The sequence below is a fragment of the Bufo gargarizans genome, chromosome 2 (genome assembly GCF_014858855.1).
Source record: "Bufo gargarizans isolate SCDJY-AF-19 chromosome 2, ASM1485885v1, whole genome shotgun sequence".
NCBI lineage: Eukaryota > Metazoa > Chordata > Amphibia > Anura > Bufonidae > Bufo > Bufo gargarizans.
This window is the reverse complement of record NC_058081.1, coordinates 305,132,598-305,155,220: the sequence shown is the minus strand read 5'-3', so window position 1 is coordinate 305,155,220 and position 22,623 is coordinate 305,132,598. Positions and strand designations below refer to the sequence as shown.

The 22,623-nt window shown below is 43.6% G+C and overlaps 2 protein-coding genes across 3 annotated transcripts in view; both read left to right on the top strand.

Moving 5' to 3' along the window:
- Positions 1 to 9,375, top strand: part of LGR5 (leucine rich repeat containing G protein-coupled receptor 5) — a 161,908-nt gene extending 152,533 nt beyond the window's left edge. For both annotated transcript variants that reach the window (XM_044277146.1, XM_044277145.1), the window contains 3 exons: positions 5,147 to 5,292; positions 5,671 to 5,754; positions 6,475 to 9,375. In XM_044277146.1, the coding sequence (XP_044133081.1) occupies positions 5,147 to 5,292; positions 5,671 to 5,754; positions 6,475 to 7,553 (1,309 nt within the window). In that variant the 3' untranslated portion in view covers positions 7,554 to 9,375. The remainder of the gene's footprint in view (positions 1 to 5,146; positions 5,293 to 5,670; positions 5,755 to 6,474) is intronic.
- An 8,306-nt stretch (positions 9,376 to 17,681) lies between these two features.
- Positions 17,682 to 20,256, top strand: LOC122925856. Its single transcript, XM_044277208.1, has 7 exons — positions 17,682 to 17,869; positions 17,960 to 18,427; positions 18,850 to 18,990; positions 19,119 to 19,323; positions 19,403 to 19,531; positions 19,614 to 19,753; positions 19,837 to 20,256. Exons 1-7 carry the CDS (start codon positions 17,682 to 17,684, stop codon positions 20,150 to 20,152), a joined length of 1,587 nt encoding a protein of 528 aa, XP_044133143.1. The 3' UTR covers positions 20,153 to 20,256.
- The last annotated feature ends 2,367 nt before the right edge of the window (positions 20,257 to 22,623 follow it).

Below are 22,623 nucleotides of genomic sequence, written 5' to 3'. Positions count from 1 at the left end.
TTCCGTCACCGCACGGCTGAGGATTTCCCCCATCCTCAGCCGTGACATGTATTTTGTGTTGTGCTGTACTGTGGTATTTGGTTCTGCTGGGGCAGTATTTTGTACCTGCCTACTTCTGTTGCCCTGTCTTCTGCCAGTTTGGATTTACCTACAACATGGCATCACTTTTAGTTTTTCTTTTCCCGGGCGACTTTAAGTTCCCAATTCCCATCTGTCTTCAAGAGTGTACAGTAGTGACTATTGCCGCAGGGGACCCCTCAATATGTTTCCAGTTCCAGGGAACTCCTATTCTCATTTCTGCTCATGAGAAGCTTAGTATAAACCATTCTATAATTGTTGCTCTGTGCTATGCTTTGCCAAGCAACTTTGAGCAGGCTGAAATTAGTTTTACCATCTCTGCTGTAAAAGTAATAAATCTTGTTTTTTACTGTGTCTGGGGAAACCCCTGACCCCCTTCCAATGAAGCATGGTAAAAAATGTATGCGTAATTCCTTAAAATTTGCCATAATTCTGTAAAATTCGCCATTTATCGTCGCCCATGCCATTGCACCTAAATCTAGGCACGTCACATTTCCGCATTGCCGTTCACATTGCGAAAAGAGCCCATAGCAGACATTTATCTTCATTTACGCCAGTCCTCTGTGAGCTCAGAGATGGTGTACATTTCCGTTTAGGGGCATGGGCTGCCAGAAAATATGCCTAATTTATTATTTCAATGTAATACTACAGTGTATATAATGATATTCATTAAATGATGTAAGAATTTTAGGAGACTACACCCACTCCTAGGAATCTCGACAATTGTTTTTATGTAAGGAAGAAGGCTCCAGCACCAAACGTGGACGTTTCAACAATCCCAATCTTTTTTCATCAACATGTTCCATATGGATACAGCAATCAGTGGCACTGTCTCCCACTTAATCCCAGAGAATCAACGCGTTTCGAACAAAGTGTTCTTAGTCATGATCTGAGGTGTCTGACATGTTCCAAGTTGAAATAGGGTCCAGCTCCAGTCTCTCCGCCCCCCAGGAGGAGTTTGGAGAAGTAGGGTGGACACAAAGACAATCAGGCCCATGTGAGACACCTGCACAAACATTCTAACCCGTGACATAAATTATACATCCTAGTGATAACAAACATGTAATATAAAATCATACGGTTTAACCTATCAATACAAATGTATTGTCCCTACCAAGTAAAGGATAGTAAATTGTTTTTATGCACATTTTTATTTTATTTTTTGCACAAAAATCACATGCTCCATAATTTTCAACTTTCTTAAGCAAAAAAAAAAAAAAGGCACAGAGCAATTGATAAATTCCCCCACATTTGGTCTAAATACTATAGCTACATTGGGCCTAAATATTATAGCTCTGCAGTGGACATAAAGGGGGTCATATATTAATCTGAAATACTCCTAAGAGCACTTTCACACTAGCGTTTTTGTTTTCCGGTATTGAGTTCCGTCACAGGAGCTCAATACCGGAAAGAACTGATCAGTTTTATCCTAATGCATTCTGAATGGAGAGCAATCCGTTCAGGATGCATCAGTTCAGTCTCTCTTACGTTTTTTGGACTGAGAAAATACTGCAACATGCTGCAGTTTTCTCTCCGGCTAAAAATACTGAACACTTGCATTAATTTACTTTGAAGTGTATTTGTGCCGGATCCTGCATTAAGTGTTCCAGCAAAACGGATCCGGCTTTCCGGTCTGTGTATGCGCAGACCTTTAAAATAGCAAAATACATAAATACCAGATCAGTTTTTCTGGATGACACCGGAGAGACAGATCCGGTATTTCAATGCATTTGTCAGATGAAGCCGCATCCAGATCCGTCTGACATACCATCAGTTTGCGTCCTTTGCCGCAAGCGTATTTCAGGTGCAGATGACTACGGTAACCGTTGTGCCGCTATCTGCGACTTTTCCCTGCTCACATCTGGTCTAAAATTATGATTGTGGCGGGGAACAGGCCAGTCTTATTCATCATTTTCTATGCCCGTTTTAGACGTAGAAAATGGTCTAAATGTAAGACAGCTCAGAAGATTTCTGACTCTTAGAACTGTTGCTGGATGCGCCGAAGTTATGGAGAGCGGATACACCACCAGCTATGGGCCTTTATTAATAATGTGCCCCAGAGTCCCTTGACAAGCCAGTCAACTGTCAGCATGTAGAGAAAGCTGCTAAATCATATATTCAGAAAGAGTTGAGCAGGGGTGGGACCTTAATCAAAACTCTGCCCACGAATAACCATTAAGAAACACACATGGAATTCTGGAGGATCACAGTGTAAGTTATGTTTAGAAATACATCCAGCTGAGACAAAAAGTAGACACATGATGGACAATAGTTTAATAAATGAGCATGGTATTCTGAAAGGGTTTCATCTGGATGAGATCAATGAGACTGAGATATATGCTGAGGCCCACACTTAGCATTGATCTCTCTTTTACACAGTAGTTATTTAATGTACCTCAAGTACGAGGGTGCAATAAAAAAAAAAGCATTTTCCAAGCACCATTACACTGAATTATTTCACTGTGGAAATAACTATTTACTTCTTTTGATCTTCTCTATTTAAATGAAGAACATCAGAGCACTCTTCCATGTGCCTATAACATTACTGTAATAATACACTTAACTGAGAAAGCAACATGCTGTTACTTACTGTCTGTTATAGACAACTTCTGTTCAAGTTGCCCATGAAGTTCCAACAATTTACCTCTATAAATAATGTGAGCCAAGATAGACTAACAATATACAAAGGGGGAACGCTTGTAAAAGCAGAATAATTGTTTCCTGTGTTCATTCGTTACAATTATGTGATGCCCCATAATTCAGAATGGGAAAGCAGTGCTTGTGACACATTCATTCTGTGCCTTTGTACATTTAAATAAATAACAGGACATTAAATCATCTACTTGCTGAAAACATGCACAAGATAGTTGAGATTTATAAGAGCATTGGGCTGTAATTGCGGTAGTTCTTAAAAGAAAAGATTACATAAAATAACTGCAATTAAAAAGGCCAAATAAAAGTCACATAGCTATGTAGGAATCAAAGAGGAGGCAGTAAATAATATGTTGTGAAGACACATACAGCCTATGCAGGGCGATAGAAAGCTGAATACATTCCACGCAGCCATTTATTTGCAACTGTCATTGGTGAAAAAGCCCGAATTGTTGTCTCCACTTTAGCATTTAAAAGGCAAACTGTGTATATAACCGCTCTCTGAACTCCCATATCCAACACTCCCAGCGGCATATATGAGCATTGCGCTGTAGAAGATGCTCTTAAGGTCTGTGTTCGGTGACCGCAGCAAGTATTAAACACATACATTAATGCTGCCTCTCAAAAAAAAAAACATTGTAGATACTTTATTAAATGGAACCTGACAAAACAAGATATTTCACACTGATTCTGAGTCCTGGTTATTCTACATTGTTAAAGGGGGTTCTATTTTATTTACATTTTGTTCCGGTTGATGTGTGTTATAACGCTATTGCAGGTGATGATGAGAATTTTCTTACCAGGCCAGCGCTGCACTCTGCAATCTGAGTAGTTTGTGTTGTGGCCACTTCCAAGATCATGTGCCATACATTCAGCATGCGAGTCCGGCTACACCCCGCAATGTACTTTGGTTGCACATGCACAGTCAGGCAGCCTCAGGCGCTGTGAGCAGTCCTTTAACTATTTTAAGAAGCTGCTGCCACTATGGATATCTTTGGGGTATTTTTTTTTTCATAATAATTCAATTTTACTGATATTGGGCTAAAAATCCATTGGTTTTTCTCTGTACAGCGGCTCTAACGGCACAGTCTGTAGCCCTTATCTCTGAACTCCTGACAGGTCATAAACACTTATTTAAAGAGCACCTTTCATGGTTTTGTATTGATTGAGATAAATACCTTTACTTGCAGGGTACCCCCCGTTGATGCTGACACCCTGCCTCATTTTTTTAAATATCGCTCCTGCGCCTCGCCCCCCTGTAATTTTGTCACACTCAGCATGCTAATATTGAGCATTGGTACAGAGAGGAGGAGACGCCAGGGTTTCTCAATGGGTGTCTCCTTCTCCCTGGTTGTGCCGTGATCCAATCACAGCAGAGAGCGTCACAGCCAGAGAGAAAACAAAACTCACCTTCTCCCTGGCTGTGACGCTGTCCGCTGTGATTGGATTGCAGCAAAGCCAGGGAGAAGGAGACACCCATTGAGAAACCCTGGAGTCTCCTCCTCCCTGTACCGATGCTCAGCATTAGCATACTGAGCGGGAAAACACAGGGGGGCACAGGAGCGATATTTTAATAAATCAGGCAGTGTGGCAGCATCAAAAGTGGGGGTACCCTGCAAGTAAAGGTATTTATCTCAATTAATACAAAACCATGAAAGGTCCTCTTTAAGTCATAATCTTATCAATTTGATAAGCACTCATTATAGCTCAATTCTTCTGAGCTGTCAGGAGTTCAGATAAATGGGCTACACAGAAATGCTGACATCTGTACAGAGAAAACTGCTGGAAATTAATAAGCACCTATAGAAAAAAGGATTTTTAGCCCAAAATTAGTAGAATGCAATAATATAAAAAAAAATTGCCCAGGTAGTGCTTTACAAATACATTGTATTGAATAACTTAGTGGCTGTACTAAATGTTTAAATACATGCAATTACCAAAAGTACTCATGTCCGGGTGCTGGTTTGAAAACTACCGAATATTTTCATATATGATCTACATATGGGAGTTGTGGAATAGAAATATGGTCTTATTGACTTCTCATGTGATATTTACAGGGATAAAGATTCCATTAACTCAACAATAAAAGTGCAGAAACTTTACTATATACTTATATTGAAGCCAAGTCTTCATGTATAAATATGCACAGGACATTTTATATATATCTATTGTCCTCAAGATTCTTATCTACAAATCTTCATACCATTATGAAATGAGGTGAACAAGGTTAATTTACAAATTCTGTATGACTTTTACCATTTTCTCTCTTCATCTGCTCTGAAAAGCACCTTCTTCGAAATTCCTACACTTCCCAGTTGTGACAACAATGAGACATGTAACATAAAAAGCCTAACCTTTTTATTGCTAGGATTATCAAACCAAACTAAATTAACCTTTTATCTTTTGATATTGGCAGGGTTATGGAAATGCCATATGCCTATCAGTGCTGTGCCTTTGCAATTTGTGAAAGTGTCTTCAAACAATCAAGCCAGTGGAGCAAAGATGACAACAGCAGTGTTGATGAGTTTCCTCGAAAGGATTTGGGAATACCACATCTGCAAGGTAAGATCCATTTGTTTCACCTGCTGCTTAAAGACTGACAGCCACAGGGGGAGCTATATGTATGATAGAAGCTATGAGACGGGGCTTTGTGGGGAAAATAAGTGATTGTCACTACTGCTGAGTGGCTCTAGGTCCTCTACCACTTTTTAGCAAAATTCCCATGAGATTTTACCTATTTTAAGAACTACTCATCATCATGTCATTGATGACTTTACATAGTATTCCAGTTTACTGCAACTTCTAAAAGGCCCCTGGGTTTTACAGAAAGTAACCCATCCCTAGCATACTGGGTGGGATATGTCTGATTGATGGATGGGAATATGGTAAATATTATTATAGATGCTTCACTATATTGATATAATATAATTTACCCTTCAGATGATCGGGACTTTGATGATTTTCTTCTCGATTTTGAAGAGGATATAAAAGCTCTTCACTCCGTGCAGTGTACACCGTCTCCAGGTAATATGAAATTCCTAATAACATAGTGCTGTTGTTTAAGATATGGCAGTACATAGGAGAAGAAAAAAATCACCACATCAAATATACAGTATTTCATATGCTGTAGATTTGTATTCTTCTTTTTTTTTTTTATAAATGCATGGCATCTTCTTTTTTCTTGTCTTAAAATGCACCTCAAAAGTGATTACTACACGAAGCAAGTTTTTTACTCAGAAAAGTACTGGCCATTTAATCTTTGGTCTGGGAGGTTGAATGACTTAACTACTCTAAAGGGGTTTTGTTATCTCATACAATGGTGGCATATCGCTAGGATATGCCACCAATTTTAGATAAGTGCGGGCTAGCGATATGCCACCAATTTTAGATAAGTGCGGGACACGCTCCCATCTCCAGAATGGGCCTGTAGAAGTGAGCGTAACGTTACCCACACCTATTTGACATTGATGATCTATCCTAGCAATGTGCCACCAATGTCTAAGATGACACAACCCCTTTAAGTGCAGACTTAAAGAGACTCTTTCCTAACCAAGTAGGTTGAAAAATATTTTTGCCATCTTCATCAGACATGATACAAAAAGTAATGTATTCTTAATCTATTCCATAACACATAAAAGGTCTCACTCCACCTAGTAACTTCAACTATTGCAGCTTTATAGTAATTGCTTTATAGATGCTATGTTGTGTAAGAAGTAATATCAGGCCATTTTGTCATTACTACAGGACCATTTAAACCATGTGACCACCTGTTTGGAAGCTGGCTGATCCGTATCGGAGTGTGGCTGATCGTTCTCCTAGCTTTTATTTGCAATGCTTTGGTGATTGCCACAGTCTTCAAACATCTATCTTATATTCCATCCATAAAGCTTCTAATTGGCCTTATAGCCATTATGAACACATTGATGGGCCTTTCCAGTGGGGTCCTGGCTACTGTTGATGCTCTGACCTTTGGACAGTTTGCTCAGTATGGGGCTTGGTGGGAAAACGGAGTTGGTTGTCAGATAACTGGATTTCTGTCCGTGTTTGCAGCAGAAACCTCCATATTCCTTCTCACTGTGGCTGCACTTGAGCGAGGACTTTCCACAAAATGTTCTAATAAGTTTGAATCAAAATCCTCATTTATAATTGTCAAGTTGTCCATAGGCTTTTGCTTTATTCTTTCCTTGGTAATCGCAGTATCTCCACTGTTGAGTGGCAATACATATGGGACCTCGCCATTATGTTTCCCACTGCTTTTTGGTGACCCCTCTTCTATGGGCTTCATGGTCGCTTTAGTCCTTTTGAACTCGCTATGCTTCCTTGTTATGACAGTTGCCTATACGAAACTTTACTGCACGTTAGAAAAAGGCGAACTAGAAAATGTGTGGGACTGCTCGATGGTAAAGCATATAGCGTTGCTCCTCTTCACTAACTGCATTCTCTACTGTCCGGTGGCCTTCTTGTCCTTTTCCTCCTTGTTAAATCTTACTTTTATTAGTCCAGAAGTGATTAAATCAATTCTCCTGCTCATTATCCCATTGCCTGCATGTTTAAATCCTCTGTTGTACATTCTCTTCAATCCGAATTTCAAGGAGGATATTGGTGGTCTGAAAAGCACAGATATGCTGTGGAGCAGATCTCGGCAAACTAGCCTGTCCTCTATAAATTCAGAAGATGCTGAAAAACAATCCTGTGATTCTACGCAAGCCTTGGTGACCTTTGCAAGCTCTAGCATTTCATATGAGTACCCATCCAGCCCTTCATCATACCAGATGACTGAAAACTGTACATTATCAACTGCAACATATGTGTCTTGTCACTGACAACATGGCCACACGGTTCTGGCTCCTGTACTCGAGACATAAGCCTCTCTTTATTTACTATCATTGGAGAATAGTATTGGTTTGTCTTTGCTGCATCCATATGAAACCAATCAGCTATGGTATTTCTTTTGGATATTGTCTGAAAGATAAACCTTGGGATTTATCATTAATCTTTTACAGGGTTATCTTGCCTTTCCATCACATCATTTCCTCTAATTAAACCAAAACTGAATGCCCAGAACGTTGTCAATATACTCCCAGCTGCCAGGATTTCAGTATTCATAACACATAAAATATGCTCCAGAGCCACCTCCATATAGCGAACAGCTTGACTTTAAATCTATTACATGCAGATCTTACAATCTAATACACTGCACAGCTCAATATTTTGGGACACACATGATCTGTTTCCAACAAACCATTCCTCTTTCACTGATCAGCCATTGCCACTTTTAAAGAAAGTCTAGAGAGACCGTTCATCAAAGAGCCAACAAGAAGACACAAAGTCCTTAGTTGTCACACGTTTCCCTGATGTTCATATGTGATGGTTATGCTTTGGAGATCATTAATCTTTCTTCTTGGATTGAGAGGCAAGGACTGCTAATTTGTATGTGCCCTAATGGAATTAACAAGTGTGTCATGCTTCCACGATAATAATGCTTGTGTCTTCTAACCTGCACTCAATACAGTAAACTAAAGAAGTTGTTAGGCTGTGTCTGGTATTGCAGCTCAGTCACATTCAAGAAAATGTAATTGAGCTGCAATTCCAGACATAGCCCATCATCAAGAGTTTCTGAAAGAACATAAAAACACACCATTTTTAAGTCTAAATGTCCTTTACAACCAATTATTTGGAAGGAGTGTTCTTAGGAACTCTTGTTCCCAATAACTGCCGTAACGGTGGCCAGTGAGTGAAAGCATAGCTGGTGTGGTCACCTAAATCATTTCACTATTTACTCAGGACAAACTACTGCCCTGAAACATTGATTATGTGGACAAGCGATCACAGAAGCGATGTGGGCTTCTAAGACAGCATTTTGAGTAGGTAAGAAAAGGACATAGACAATGAGAGGATGAATTTGTCTGCTATTGCAGCTGAACATATATTCACACTAGTGCACTTAGGGTGCCTTCAAACATGGCAGATTTTGTTGTAGAAAATTTCTGTGACCGAAAATTTGTTCCATTTTTCTGAAAATCCATATGCTTCCCACCAAAACAACCCCAATCGGATGAGTGGAGCTGACATTTTCTGCCACAAAACCTGCCGATTGTGAAGGCGCCTTCACTGTGCCATGTGGATACAAATGATCACTTAACCATGGAGAATAAACTATGTTCTATCTAGTCATTTATCCATTATTTGTACATATTTCTATATCACACTGAGTGTATACAGAAACACATTATGTTCTCAAAAGTAAAGGTTAACACATAAGAACTTCCTTTTGGAGAACTTTGAATATTGAAGTTACAATCTTTCATTTAGGACACATAGGATCACTGCTATATGATGTACTTTTACTAGGTAAAATCAACTAATGGTGAACACCATCAAGTGTAAAAGTTGACAAAAGACAGTTTTTCATCTAAAGGATATGCTCACCTTTCTGTTGGCACCTCTCATGCAGCATTGCATGTTGAGAACTGTAATATCGTGTCCAGAGAGGGAAATACTATTTAAATGTGACCGGTCCTATATAGCTGCATTGAATATTGTATACTGTATGATTCAGGTTTTCATTTCATTGAAACAGCATTAAACCTCACTCAGACAGGCATGTTGTACCCAACTGTAACAGTCCATATTCCAAGTGTAACACTCTGGGGGAGATTTATAAAACTGGTGTAAAGTAGAACGGGCTTAGTTGTCCATAGCAACCGATCAGATTCCACGTTTCATTTTTCAAAGGAGCTGTCAAACATGAAAGGTGGAATCTGATCGGTTGCTATGGGCAACTAAGCCAGTTCTACTTTACACCAGTTTGATAAATCTCCCCCTCAGTCTCCTCATGATTCAACTGAACAATAGTGATCTATGATGCTGTAAGTCCAGTTCAGCAGAACCATAGGACGTCCACAAGTTACACATAGAAAATAGACTGTTTAACACTGGAAAATGATGCCTTGATCTTACACAATACACTCCTGAGCACTTACAGTAAGCTGTTACAATATATGGATTACATATTGCAACTTGGTTGAACTTGACGGACTTATGTGTATTTTCAACCGTATCAACTATGTAACTTCCTAGTAATTTGACTATAATGTTTTTTACTTGTGTATAAAATGTAATCTGCAGTGTCTGCTGCCACAAATGGTAGGCATGGATGGAAATCAACAGACAGTGACTGTCCTGCCATGTCTTCTTTTCACTGCTCAACAGCAAGCATTGACTCCGCTGTTCACTGGTCTCCATTAGACTCAAAACTAGACAACCCCTCTAAATAATTACATTCAGTGATAAGCAGATATCTCCTAGCACTAACCCAACACAATACAATGTTTTAGTGAAATTGGGCAGATCACTTATCAACTCTTTTCAGAAAACTTGGAATGTATCACTATTGTAAAAAAAAAAAAAAGAAATAAAGGGATTATAGGTTACAGATGTTACAATACAACTTTTTATAACCAGGATTTATATATTGCTATATATAGGGCTCTGATATTTTTTTAAAATAAAAAACAGCCATATAACTGAAGCTGGCACAGGCCATGACATCCAACCCATTCTATATTCTAGTTAATCCATTATGGGAGTGTTACGGTACAGTATAGAATGGTTCTGGACTTCAAGCAGTTACAAAGGTAAGGATGACAGACTGAGGGGATGATGTTTGTGTTCATATATAATAGGCCTAAAATCACACATTTAGGAAATGGGGAAACATTTATGGGCAGAACATTGTATAAAATCCATATAAATAAACCTAAAAGCTCTCCTATAAATAGAAATAAGGTTTTATTTTTATAAGCATGTTTGGAATATTGTGATTAGATATGTGTAACTTTGACATGAGAAAACTTAATTTTTATGAGATTTGTAAATATAGATCTGTATTTATTACTTTGGCAAAGATACAATAACATCAAATGGTATAAAGTGGAAACAGCTTCAACATGTTTATCCTGCTCATTGGTTTTATTGAGGTTGTTACCTGTATATACTGTATATAAAAGTCTAGTGTCTGTACATAGGTAATACCTGCTTGCTTTTATATTGGTGTAACAAATATATGCAATTTGTAATAAAAAATTGTGATGAAATAAAATAATGAAGAGATTCGGGTTTGTTTCTAAAATATTAAATCAAGGCTAGATGGATTTGATGTATAGGCAGCTCTGATGTATATGGAAGATCTATCTGTCTTCATGTTTCTGTGTTACACTCAGCAATCAGCAAACTTGAATGGGTGCTAAGCCTGTGTTCACATCACGTTTAAAGTATAAGTTGGGGTGAAAAAGGATACAAAAGTGCTTTTCTATCCTGCAGATCTCAGCAAAATATATATATACTTTAAACTGATACTTTTTTTTTTTACAATGGAACCAATGGGCAAAAATATAATGTGAACAGAGTAGAGACATATACAATGTTAGGCAAGAGTACAGTTTTGTAAAAAAAAAAAAAAAAAAAAAAAAGCAGGCCCTTTTTTTCATATTAAAATTTTATTATGTCAGTAAAGTTTTTTCTTAAGTAGGCATAGTATTTAGTACTGTGCAAGTGAATAAAAAATTTTTTTTTTTTCTCTCCACTGCCTTCTGAATTGATCATTACTCCTGAACTGAACATTCACTCTCAATTCACAGTGAAAATACTGAAGGATTAGTTTACATGCTACCCTAAGGCCTCATGCACACGACCGTTGTGTGCATCCGTGGCCGTTGTGCCGTTTTCAGTTTTTTTTCGCGGACCCATTGACTTTCAATGGGTCCGTGGAAAAATCGGAAAATGCACCGTTTTGCAGCCGAGGCCGTGATCCGTGTATCCTGTCCGTCCAAAAAATATGACCTGTCCTATTTTTTTGACGGACAACGGTTCACGGACCCATTCAAGTCAATGGGTCCGTGAAAGAACACGGATGCACACAAGATTGGCATCCGTGTCCGTGATCCGTGGCCGTAGGTTGCTTTCATACAGACGGATCCGAAGATCCGTCTGCATAAAAGCTTTTTCTGATCTAAGTTTTCACTTCGTGAAAACTCATATCCGACAGTATATTCTAACACAGAAGCGTTCCCATGGTGATGGGGACGCTTCTAGTTAGAATACACTGCAAACTTTGTACAAGACTGCCCCCTGCTGCCTGGCAGCACCCGATCTCTTACAGGGGGATATGATAGCACAATTAACCCCTTCAGGTGCGGCACCTAAAGGGGTTAATTGTACTATCATATTCCCCTGTAAGAGATCAGGGCTGCCAGGCAGCAGGGGGCAGACCCCCCCCCCTCCCCAGTTTGAATATCGTTGGTGGCACAGTGTGCGCCCCCCATCGGGCCCCCCCTTCCTCCCTCTAATGTTAGAAATCATTGGTGGCACAGTGTGCGCCCACCATCGCCCCCCCCCCTTCCTCCCTCTAATGTTATAAATCGTTGGTGGCACAGTGTACGCCCACCATCGCCCCCCCTCCCTCCCTCTATTGTAATAAATCGGTGGCACAGTGTGCCCCCACCATCGCCCCCCCCTCCCTCCCTCTATTGTAATAAATCGGTGGCACAGTGTGCCAACCACCATCGGCCCCCCCTCCCTCTATAGCAGTAACAACATTGGTGGCAGTGTGCGGCCTCCCATTCCCCCCCCCCATCATTGGTGGCAGCGGAGTTCCGATCGGAGTCCCAGTTTAATCGCTGGGGCTCCGATCGGTAACCATGGCAACCAGGAAGCTACTGCAGCCATGGTTACTTAGCAATAGTACAACAGTAGAAGATTCATACTTACCTGCTTGCTGCTGCGATGTCTGTGAACGGCCGGGAGCTCCTCCTACTGGTAAGTGACAGTTCTTTAGCAATGCGCCGCACAGACCTTTCACTTACCAGTAGGAGGAGCTCCCGGCCGTTCACAGACATCGCAGCAGCAAGCAGGTAAGTATGAATCTTCTACTGTTGTACTATTGCTAAGTAACCATGGCAACCAGGACTGCAGTAGCGTCCTGGTTGCCATGGTTACCGATCGGAGCCCCAGCGATTAAACTGGGACTCCGATCGGAACTCCGCTGCCACCAATGATGGGGGGGGGAATGGGAGGCCGCACACTGCCACCAATGTTGTTACTGCTATAGAGGGAGGGGGGTCGATGGTGGTTGGCACACTGTGCCACCAACGATTTAATACAATAGAGGGAGGGAGGGGGGGGTGGTGGGCGCACACTGTGCCACCAACGATTTCTAACATTAGAGGGAGGAAGGGGGGGCCCGATGGGGGGCGCACACTGTGCCACCAACGATATTCAAACTGGGGAGGGGGGGGGTCTGCCCCCTGCTGCCTGGCAGCCCTGATCTCTTACAGGGGAATATGATAGTACAATTAACCCCTTTAGGTGCCGCACCTGAAGGGGTTAATTGTGCTATCATATCCCCCTGTAAGAGATCGGGTGCTGCCAGGCAGCAGGGGGCAGTCTTGTACAAAGTTTGTAGTGTATTCTAACCTGAAGCGTCCCCATCACCATGGGAACGCCTCTGTGTTAGAATATACTGTCGGATCTGAGTTTCACGAAGTAGCTCATATCCGACAGTATATTCTAACATAGAGGCGTTCCCATGGTGATGGGGACGCTTCAAGTTAAAATATACCATCGGATTGGAGAAAACTCCAATCCGATGGTATAAAAGAACTCCAGACTTTACATTGAAAGTCAATGGGGACGGATCCGTTTGAAATGGCACCATATTGTGTCAACATCAAACGGATTCGTCCCCATTGACTTGCATTGTAATTCAGGACAGATCCGTTTGGCTCCGCACGGCCAGGCGGACACCAAAACGACTTTTTTTTCATGTCCGTGGATCCTCCAAAAATCAAGGAAGACCCACGGATGAAAAAACGGTCACGGATCACGGACCCAAGGACCCCGTTTTTGCGGACCGTGAAAAAAAACTGTCGTGTGCATGAGGCCTAAGGCTGGGTTCAGACCTGAGCGTACTTGAACGTACGCTCTGTATGCGCGATTGTACGGGCGTTTGCAATCGCGCATACAGAGACAAGCGAACGCCCATTGTCGCGCGTTCCCGCTAAAGTCTATGTACGGGAACGTGTGACAAGACGCCCCAAAGAAGCTCATGTACTTCTTGGGGCGTCGGGCGTTTTACAGCGCGATCGTACGCGCTGTAAAACACTCAGGTGAGAACCATTCCCATAGGGAATCATTGGTTCTTGCCTGTTGAGCGTAGGAACGCGCTGTAAAACGCTCAGGTCTGAACCCAGCCTTAGACCTATGGGAAGTGTAGTGGAGTGAGCTGCTGAAGGGAGATGTAGAGAGACACTGTAGCTGGCTCTAGTATGTTTTATATCTCATTCCAGTACTGGAGACACAGCTACACTGCTCAGTGTGCATTGTACTCATTTTGAGCTAAAAATCATTTTTTAAGTTTGTCTTTATAAAAAAAATAATAATATGGAGCACTCTTCTCTGTACAGGGCTGAGATGATCCAGTAGCAGGATCAGAATTTTCTCTCTGCTCCATCAGCCAGCCCACCTGAGGGGTCCCTTATCTCTGCTCTCTGACATTAAAAAACACTGCTCAACTCTTATCTTACTGATAGGAATGTGGCTTAAATAAGTGTTTATGACCTAAATTAGAGATAAGGTTTATTAGATGACCGGCACAAAGTGAAAATGAAAAGTACATTCACACAGCTAGACAGTTAATCCTTTGCGACATAACGGGTCAATATTTTTAATAAAGACCAATTGAAAAAATTATTTTAAGCCCAAAATGAGTAAAATGCAATTATAAAAAAAAAAAAAAAAAAAAGGCCTCCAAAGGTATACATAGCTGTTTCTATTAGTTCTGACTTTCTATGTGTATTATGCTATTTGAAGGGCTTCTGTCCCCCCACTTTGTGTGTACTTATAATCCCTATCCTGCGATATTGCTATACCTTATGTTATTAATAATTTTCGTTCAGTAGATTTTGCAAAAAATGTACTTTTAAGATATGCTAATTACCTTTCTACCAGCAAGTAGGGCGACTACTTGCTGGTAGCAGCCGCAGAAAACCGCCCCCTCCTCTTGTTGATTGACAGGGTCAGCCGCAATCTCCTCCGGCCGGCTCTGTCAGCATTTCAAAAATCGCGCGGCTGTGTTGATTCGGCGCAGGCGCTCTGAGATAAGGAGGCTCGCCTCCTCAGCACTCCCTCAGTGCGCCTGCGCCGATGACATCTCTTTCGGTGACGTGTTCAGTTCCAGCCTTTTAATGCCACCAGTCAGATCTACTCTTAGAAACTGTACAGTTACAGAGAGAGAACAGTAGCAGAAAGGATGTGACCCCTTAAAACAGACACACCCCATGAGCTGCCAGCCTGAAATACAGTAAATCTAGCAGAGCAATTAGAGCAATAAATGGAGAGATGTCAGTATATATGTAGCTTTGTTAGAAATTAATTGTCACGTATTATACGATGTTTCATTTCATTTTCTTTATATCAATCCCATTTAAGGATTTTTACTGTCTATGGTATACTTTCAGTAGGGGTCAAGTTTCCCATAACGGAATACCCCTATAATGGTTTTCACCAAAAGCTTAGTTCAACTATATATGCAGTTCACTGATTGAAATATGATTGGATTACGTTCACCTCTAAACACTTATCACTGAACAATAGAACGTTTGTATGTGTATATATTTTAAAATGTTGAACTTTATTGATACATCTTAAAAAGATTGGAACGAGAGTGAATCACTATGCAAAATAATAATCACAATAAGGGTTATCCCTTGTATAGCTATAAATGCAACAATAAGCACCAAACTTGGTCAGAATATCCTCCTACCCCTATTGCTTGATGCGGGGTATACAGAGGAGGTATCTCTGCCAAAAAATAGCTTACAAGGTAATGAACCCCTTTCAATTGTAGAGCATCCACCAATGCTATGATTTGTGATGTGATGCGTCTACAAATAAAGACCGGGCACTGAGGAGACAAAACTACTTGCAGGGAGAGGAGTGGGCAGATATGCTATATACAGTGTTCCATAAAAGCGTTGGTGTACGCTCACACTGTGTAGCCTATAGATTCACCCGCTATTAACACCCCTAGTAATGTCGCCCCAGTAAAAAAGATACAGTGCCCGGAACGGCACAGCGCCCTACACCTAGCAGCTTCAGTTTGTATGTGCCTACGTATCGCCCATTATATGCTTAACGCCTTTCTTTGTAGCAAATCATCAGGAGCTGAGGGCATAGACAAACAACCCTGACAAACAAACAAGCAGCGCTGCCCCTTTCACATATGGAGGCGGCAACGTCGGCGCTAGGATGGCCGTGAGGCGGGCGCCGAAAACAGCTGATTAAGTAACGCAGGCCACTCCTACCAAAGGCGGAGTAAGTCCCCCGGATGGCCAATCAAGGAGCTAGACATGCGGTTACCAGAGTAAACCACCGCCCCTATGTCAGCAGCCCACTCCAGGGACGAACCGTTGCTAGTGTCAAAACACTGAGATTTAAACAGGAATAATTTGGCGATTTTTAACACAGCGGGTAGGTATCCAGATACTGACGATAAGCTCACTACAAGTGAATATAAATGAAGTACATGGGATCATATTATGAGCCCATTTATATTTGCAGGTCCATTAGTACAAATACTGACACCAACACACCTACATCCTTAGCAGCGGTGGGAAGATGTTAGAGATATATGCACTAAAGGGCCATGCTCAGAGAAATAACCCTGGGGCCCGCCCCTCGTCGCCCGGGATGCCAGCGCCCAAGCCGTCAGTCCTGGGGCTGCCATCTAGCCAGGGTTTTCAAGCCATCAGCCCCGATGCTGCCATCACCTGGGCTGCCAGTGCCCCAGCCGTCAGGTTGCACACCCACACCCACAAACCCACCTCTGACCCCCCTTTTGCCATTACCCACTCTTGGACCAGAGCTTCATGGCTTCACTAGTCAGGCTGCTGTCCTTGAAGCGTGTGTGTTGGCTTAGTGGGTAGAGGCACTCCAGGGAGTAATGTGGGCGTGTGGGGGTTCGAGCCCCATCTCTTGCTTTTTCTCCCTTTGCCCTTAACCAATGTCTTCCCAGAGTTTCGTGCTTTTCATGAATATGTCTGTTAGCTCAGTGGGCAAATAGGCACTGATGGGTAGTAGGAGCTCTGTGAGGTGCAGGGTTTGAGCCCCGTCTCTGCCCTGTTTTTTTATTTATTTTTTTGACGGCAGCTTGCATTCCTGCTGGACAAACACACACGATCCACTCCGGATTTTCTAACTTTTCCCCCACCCCGCTCATGAATAAAGCTAATAATGAGCATCAGCAGGGGTGCTGCTGATTGTGGGTGGCGGCTTGGCGTGTATTTAAACTGGAAGCAGAGCTACTGCTTCATTTTTTTTTTCTGTTTGCAAGCCACATGTGGGATTGCAGATTGGTGGTTTATCTTTCTCTTTATTTTTTCTAAATGTACCCAGATGGAGCGTCTGAATCCGAGACTGAAACCTTCCGGCCGGATAAAGGGCAAATCGTGAGTATGACCCACTGAATGGGTTCCCCTGCTGGGTGGGGGGCAGAGGGGCTGCCAGCCCGGGGGCTGCCAGCCCAGGGGCTTGCAAAGCCCGGGGGCTGCCAGCCCAGGGGCTTGCAAAGCCCGGGGGCTGCCAGCCCAGGGGCTTGCAAAGCCCGGGGGCTGCCAGCCCAGGGGCTTGCAAAGCCCGGGGGCTGCCAGATAGACTGGAGGTGGCTCAGTGGTCTGAGGTGCCTGCCAGCAGAAGGGCGGGAGGTTCACTGGTTTTGAATACTCCCCACACACTGGGAGAGTAGTACTATGCAGGTGTGTGTGATTTGTATGTTTGTATCATGATTGTGTGTGTCTCTCTCTCTCTCTCTTCCAAGTCATAACCGTACTTTCCTCACCTGTGCCGTCTGTCACAAAGTGTACAAAGAACTATCCACGCACTTAAGGAGACGCTGCATGCGACTTTGCAGAGACAAGGAGATCCAATCCAGTCTGTCATCTTCCAAGAACTCCCTCAAGAACATTGCGAGCTGCGGTACCGCCATAAGCTACAATTGTGTCGCCTCCCTCCAATCCACTGAGGACATTATACACTTCCTGGAAGAAAGAGGGTTCACGATCTTTGATAAGCCCCCCTCTCCCTGGTAAGTTGCTGTAATGTGTTGTGGACCTGTATTTCCCACCCCAAACCCCCTTCTGCTGACTAATGTACCCAATTCTTGTTCTCTCTATAGCGCTGCCTGTTGTACATCTCCTCCTCCTCCTCCTCCTCCTTCTCCCATCCAGGCCAGCCAGCATCTGCCACCTTCCACCCACAATGATCATGTCTCTGAATACGAGATTAGTCATGATGAGGAGGAAGATGCTTCTGAAACTACGAACCAGGAGAAGGAGGATGGAGCTTCAGAAACCGTGATCCTAATGGAGGAGGAAGACGGGGGTGCTACAGGAACTGTGAGCCTAGTGGAGGAGGAGGAGGAAGATGGGTGCGCTACAGGGACTGTGAGCCTAGTGGAGGAGGAGGAGGAAGATGGGTGCGCTACAGGAACTGTGAGCCTAGTGGAGGAGGAGGAGGGTTCTTCAGACACAGTGAGCCTAGAGGAGGAAGAAGAGTGCACTACAGGAACTGTGAACCGATTATCCTTAACAGAGTCTTCCAATGAAAATGTTGATGCTGAGAGGTTCTTTCACAGCACTCCTAGGTGGGTACACGACCCTCAGGGGTGCACCTTTTTGACTTTTTTTTTTTTTTTTTTTTTTTTCCTCATTAACTTCTTCTTGTTGTTCTTCTTCTTCTCCTCCCTCTAGGACTTTGCGCACTGTATGGCAAGGGGCTGCCCGGAAGAGGATGCAGGACGCTGGGCTGTACAACCGTCATCCCGAGGCGGATCCTCTGTTAAAACGTTACTCCAATTACCTGAAGTCTACGCTGGGTCTGAACAATCACAAGCAGGAGGTGGATGCGGTTGCCCGGTTCCTCTACTTTATGAACCCACATCAGGCCTGCCTGGACTTTGTCAGCGACATGGATAAGGTTCACTCTTACTTTGACAAGCTCTTAGAAGCGAATCTCTCTCACCAGACCCGGCTCAACTGCATCCAGCGTATCCGGCGGTTTGTAAAGTACAACATGCGTTCCACCAACCTCTCTCTCAAGCAGCCCGACCTGTACAGAGCGTGCGAGTTCTTCATCACCGCCACCGAAGACATTCAGAAGACTCTGTCCAAGGGACTCTGCAGAGACCGGGTCGACAGGAGGTGAAAGGTGGGAACAGGGGCATCACTGGGTGGTAGAGGCATTTGTGGGTCCTCCTCCCACCCCCCCCCCCCCACCCCCCGTTGGTGGGTACCTGACGTCTCTGGTTTTCTTTCTCCTCTCGTCCCTTTTCTTAGGTACACGTCCTTGAGCCAGAAAACGCCCACCCCGTCCGATTGCCGAGCGGTCCTCAGAGTGGCCAAGAGCATGTTCTTGAAGTGCATAAACCAAGCCCGGGCGAACAGCGCAACCTCGTGTCAGCAGACAGAAATCGTCCAGTACCTAGAGTGCCTTCTTGTCTTAAAGCATCTTCAGCGGCCGGGGGTAGTGCAAAATATGACTGTGAGACGCTTTGCATACGAAGGGGGGGTGGTGTTCTTTTTCACCCCTTGCCATTCCTCATGTCTTCTTCTCCTTGCAGGTGGCAGAGTGGCAGGGGAGGATGTATCATGACTACGAAGGCGAAAACCTATGTGTAATCGGAGTGAGAACCCACAAAACCTCTACCCAACAAGTTGCTGCTTTTGCTCTGGATAAGGATGAAGAGTCGGTGGGTATGGACAGATGCCCCTGGCAGTATTGGGCTCCCAACCCCTTCCATTTAACATGTTGTACCCTTATTCTCTCCCCAGTGGTTCCGAGCCTACTACGAAAAAGTCCGGCCATCGCTAGCCAACAGTGACACAGACCACCCTAAGGCAAAGTTCTTCCTTTCGTCATTTGGAACTGAGAGACAGAGTGTTTCCAGAGACATCAAGAGATACCAATTAAAGTGAGTTATGCCCAAGTAGTCATCCCCACAATCTCTTTCTTTGTTGCCGCCCATCTTCAGCTTATTCTCCCCTTCGTTCGCAGGTACAAACTCCCCGATATCTCCAGTCAGGTGGTCAGGAAGGTCTGCGAAACTTGGACGCTTGCAAAGTACACGGATCCGGAAAAGTCTCTGTTTGCAAAGTACTTGGCGCACACGAATGCTACAGCGGAGAGGCACTACCGCGAGAAAGTGTTGGATGACATCTGTCATGGCTACAAGCTGGTGAGGAGATCTGGCGGTTGTGAGGAGAGCCAGACCCCAGACGCCGCTGCCCCCCAGATGGAACTTAATGTGGTGGAGAGGGAGATGGAATGTCTGTCGGAACCCCAAGACAGTTCAAGCAGTGATGGTCAATGATACAACATCAGCAGCGTCGAGTAGGGCATTCGATCGCCAAACCGGGCAATTGTTATTTATTTAAGTTACTGAATCTATTTTGTTCTACAATCTGCAATCCCACATGTGTGTGTAAACAAAAAGAAATAAATAAGAAAAAGATATTTCAAAGCGGTTTTTTTTTTGGGGGTAACTTATATTTTTTTTTTTTTGGGGTAACTTATAAAAAAATTTTTTTGGGGTAACATACATTTTTTTTTTTTTGGGGTAACATAAAATTTTTTTTGGGGTAACTTATAAAAAATTTTTTTTGGGGTAACATACATTTTTTTTTTTTTGGGGTAACATAAAAATTTTTTTGGGGTAACTTATAAAAATTTATTTTGGGGTAACATACATTTTTTTTTTTTGGGGTAACATAAAATTTTTTTTGGGGTAACATACATTTTTTTTTTTTGGGGTAACAAAATTTTTTTTGGGGTAACTTATAAAAAAAATTTTTTGGGGTAACATACATTTTTTTTTTTTGGGGTAACATAAAATTTTTTTTGGGGTAACTTATAAAAAAATTTTTTGGGGGTAACTTATTTTTTTTATTTTTGGGGTAACTTATTTTTTTTTTTTTTTGGGGGTCACTTTTTTTTTGGGGTCACTTTTTTTTTTTTTTTTTGGGGTCACTTATTTTTTTTGGGGTCACTTTAATTTTTGGGGGGGGTCACTTATTTTTTGTCCGACCCTATGGAAGTGTAATCGGGTAAGGTAGTGTGGCTTTGTCCCCGGCAAAACTTCCATGAGTGGTGCAGTTTGAGAAAAAGAACCGCTATGAGAACGAATCTGGATTTTTTATCCGACCAGCAGTTCCAGAGCCTGGGCATGCCGGCGCACCAACCCTGGGTCACAGGGGTGGCTGTGCACAGGACACCCCCCCCCTTTCCAACACCTCCCGGAAGAAGGTAGAGAGACCCTGGGGGTGGGCAGGGTGAATTCATCCCACCATCAGTTCCATGATTTCAGCGTCTGTTCCCCCGGTAAAACGGTCCGACTTTGAACCTCTGCCGTTTCCAGAGGGAAGGTGCTACAGACAAGCTTGAGGTCTCTATTTGAAGCACAAGTCCCCCTCTATAAGCTGTGCAAGTCTGGGCCTCCTAGCTCCAAGGGAAGTCGCTGTGTGGTACTTCCATGTAGGAGGTGTACTTTGCACAAAATGTGTCCGAGCTTATGGAAGTGTTTTCGGGTAAAGAAGTCAGACTTTGCCCCTCTGTCATTGATGGAAGTGAAGGTGGCACAGACAAGCTGGAGGTCTCCTCTTGAAGTACAAGTCCCCCTCTACTAGCCCTGCAAGTCTGGGCTTCCTAGCTCCAAGGGAAGCCGCTGGGCTGAACCTCCATAGAGGAGGTGTACTTTGCACCAAACGTGTCCGAGCTTATGGAAGCGTTTTCGGGTAACAAAGTCAGACTTTGCCCCTCTGCCGTTATGGAAGTGAAGGTGGCACAGACAAGCTGGAGGTCTCCTCTTGAAGAACAAGTCCCCCTCTACAAGCCGTGCAAGTCTGGGCTTCCTAGCTCCAAGGGAAGCCGCTGGGCTGAACCTCCATAGAGGAGGTGTACTTTGCACCAAACGTGTCCGAGCTTATGGAAGCGTTTTCGGGTAACAAAGTCAGACTTTGCCCCTCTGCCGTTATGGAAGTGAAGGTGGCACAGACAAGCTGGAGGTCTCCTCTTGAAGTACAAGTCCCCCTCTACAAGCCGTGCAAGTCTGGGCTTCCTAGCTCCAAGGGAAGCCGCTGGGCTGAACCTCCATAGAGGAGGTGTACTTTGCACCAAACGTGTCCGAGCTTATGGAAGCGTTTTCGGGTAACAAAGTCAGACTTTGCCCCTCTGCCGTTATGGAAGTGAAGGTGGCACAGACAAGCTGGAGGTCTCCTCTTGAAGTACAAGTCCCCCTCTACTAGCCGTGCAAGTCTGGGCTTCCTAGCTCCAAGGGAAGTCGCAGTGTGGTACTTCCATGTAGGAGGGGGACTTTGCACATAATGTGTCCGAGGTTATGGAAGTGAAATCGGGTAAGGCAGCCTGACTTTGCCCCGGGCCAAACTTCCACGAGTGGTGCAGTTTGAGAAAGAGAACCGCTATGAGAACGAATCTGGATTTTTTACCCGACCAGCAGTTCCAGAGGGTGGGCATGCCGGAGCACCACCCCTGGGTCACAGGGGTGGCATTGCACGGGAGGGGGGCCCCCTTTCCAACACCTCCCGGAAGAAGGTAGAGAGACCCTGCGGGGTGGGCAGGGTGTTTGCGTCCCACCAATAGTTCCATGACTTCAGCATCTGGTCCCCCGGTTTGAACCTCCACGGAAGAGGGGTACTTTGCACCAAATGTACCCGAGCTTCTGGAAGTGTTTTCGGGTAACAAAGTCAGACTTTGCCCCTATGCCATTGATGGAAGTGAAGGTGGTAGAGACTAGCTGGGGGTCTCCTCTTGAAGCACAAGTCCCCC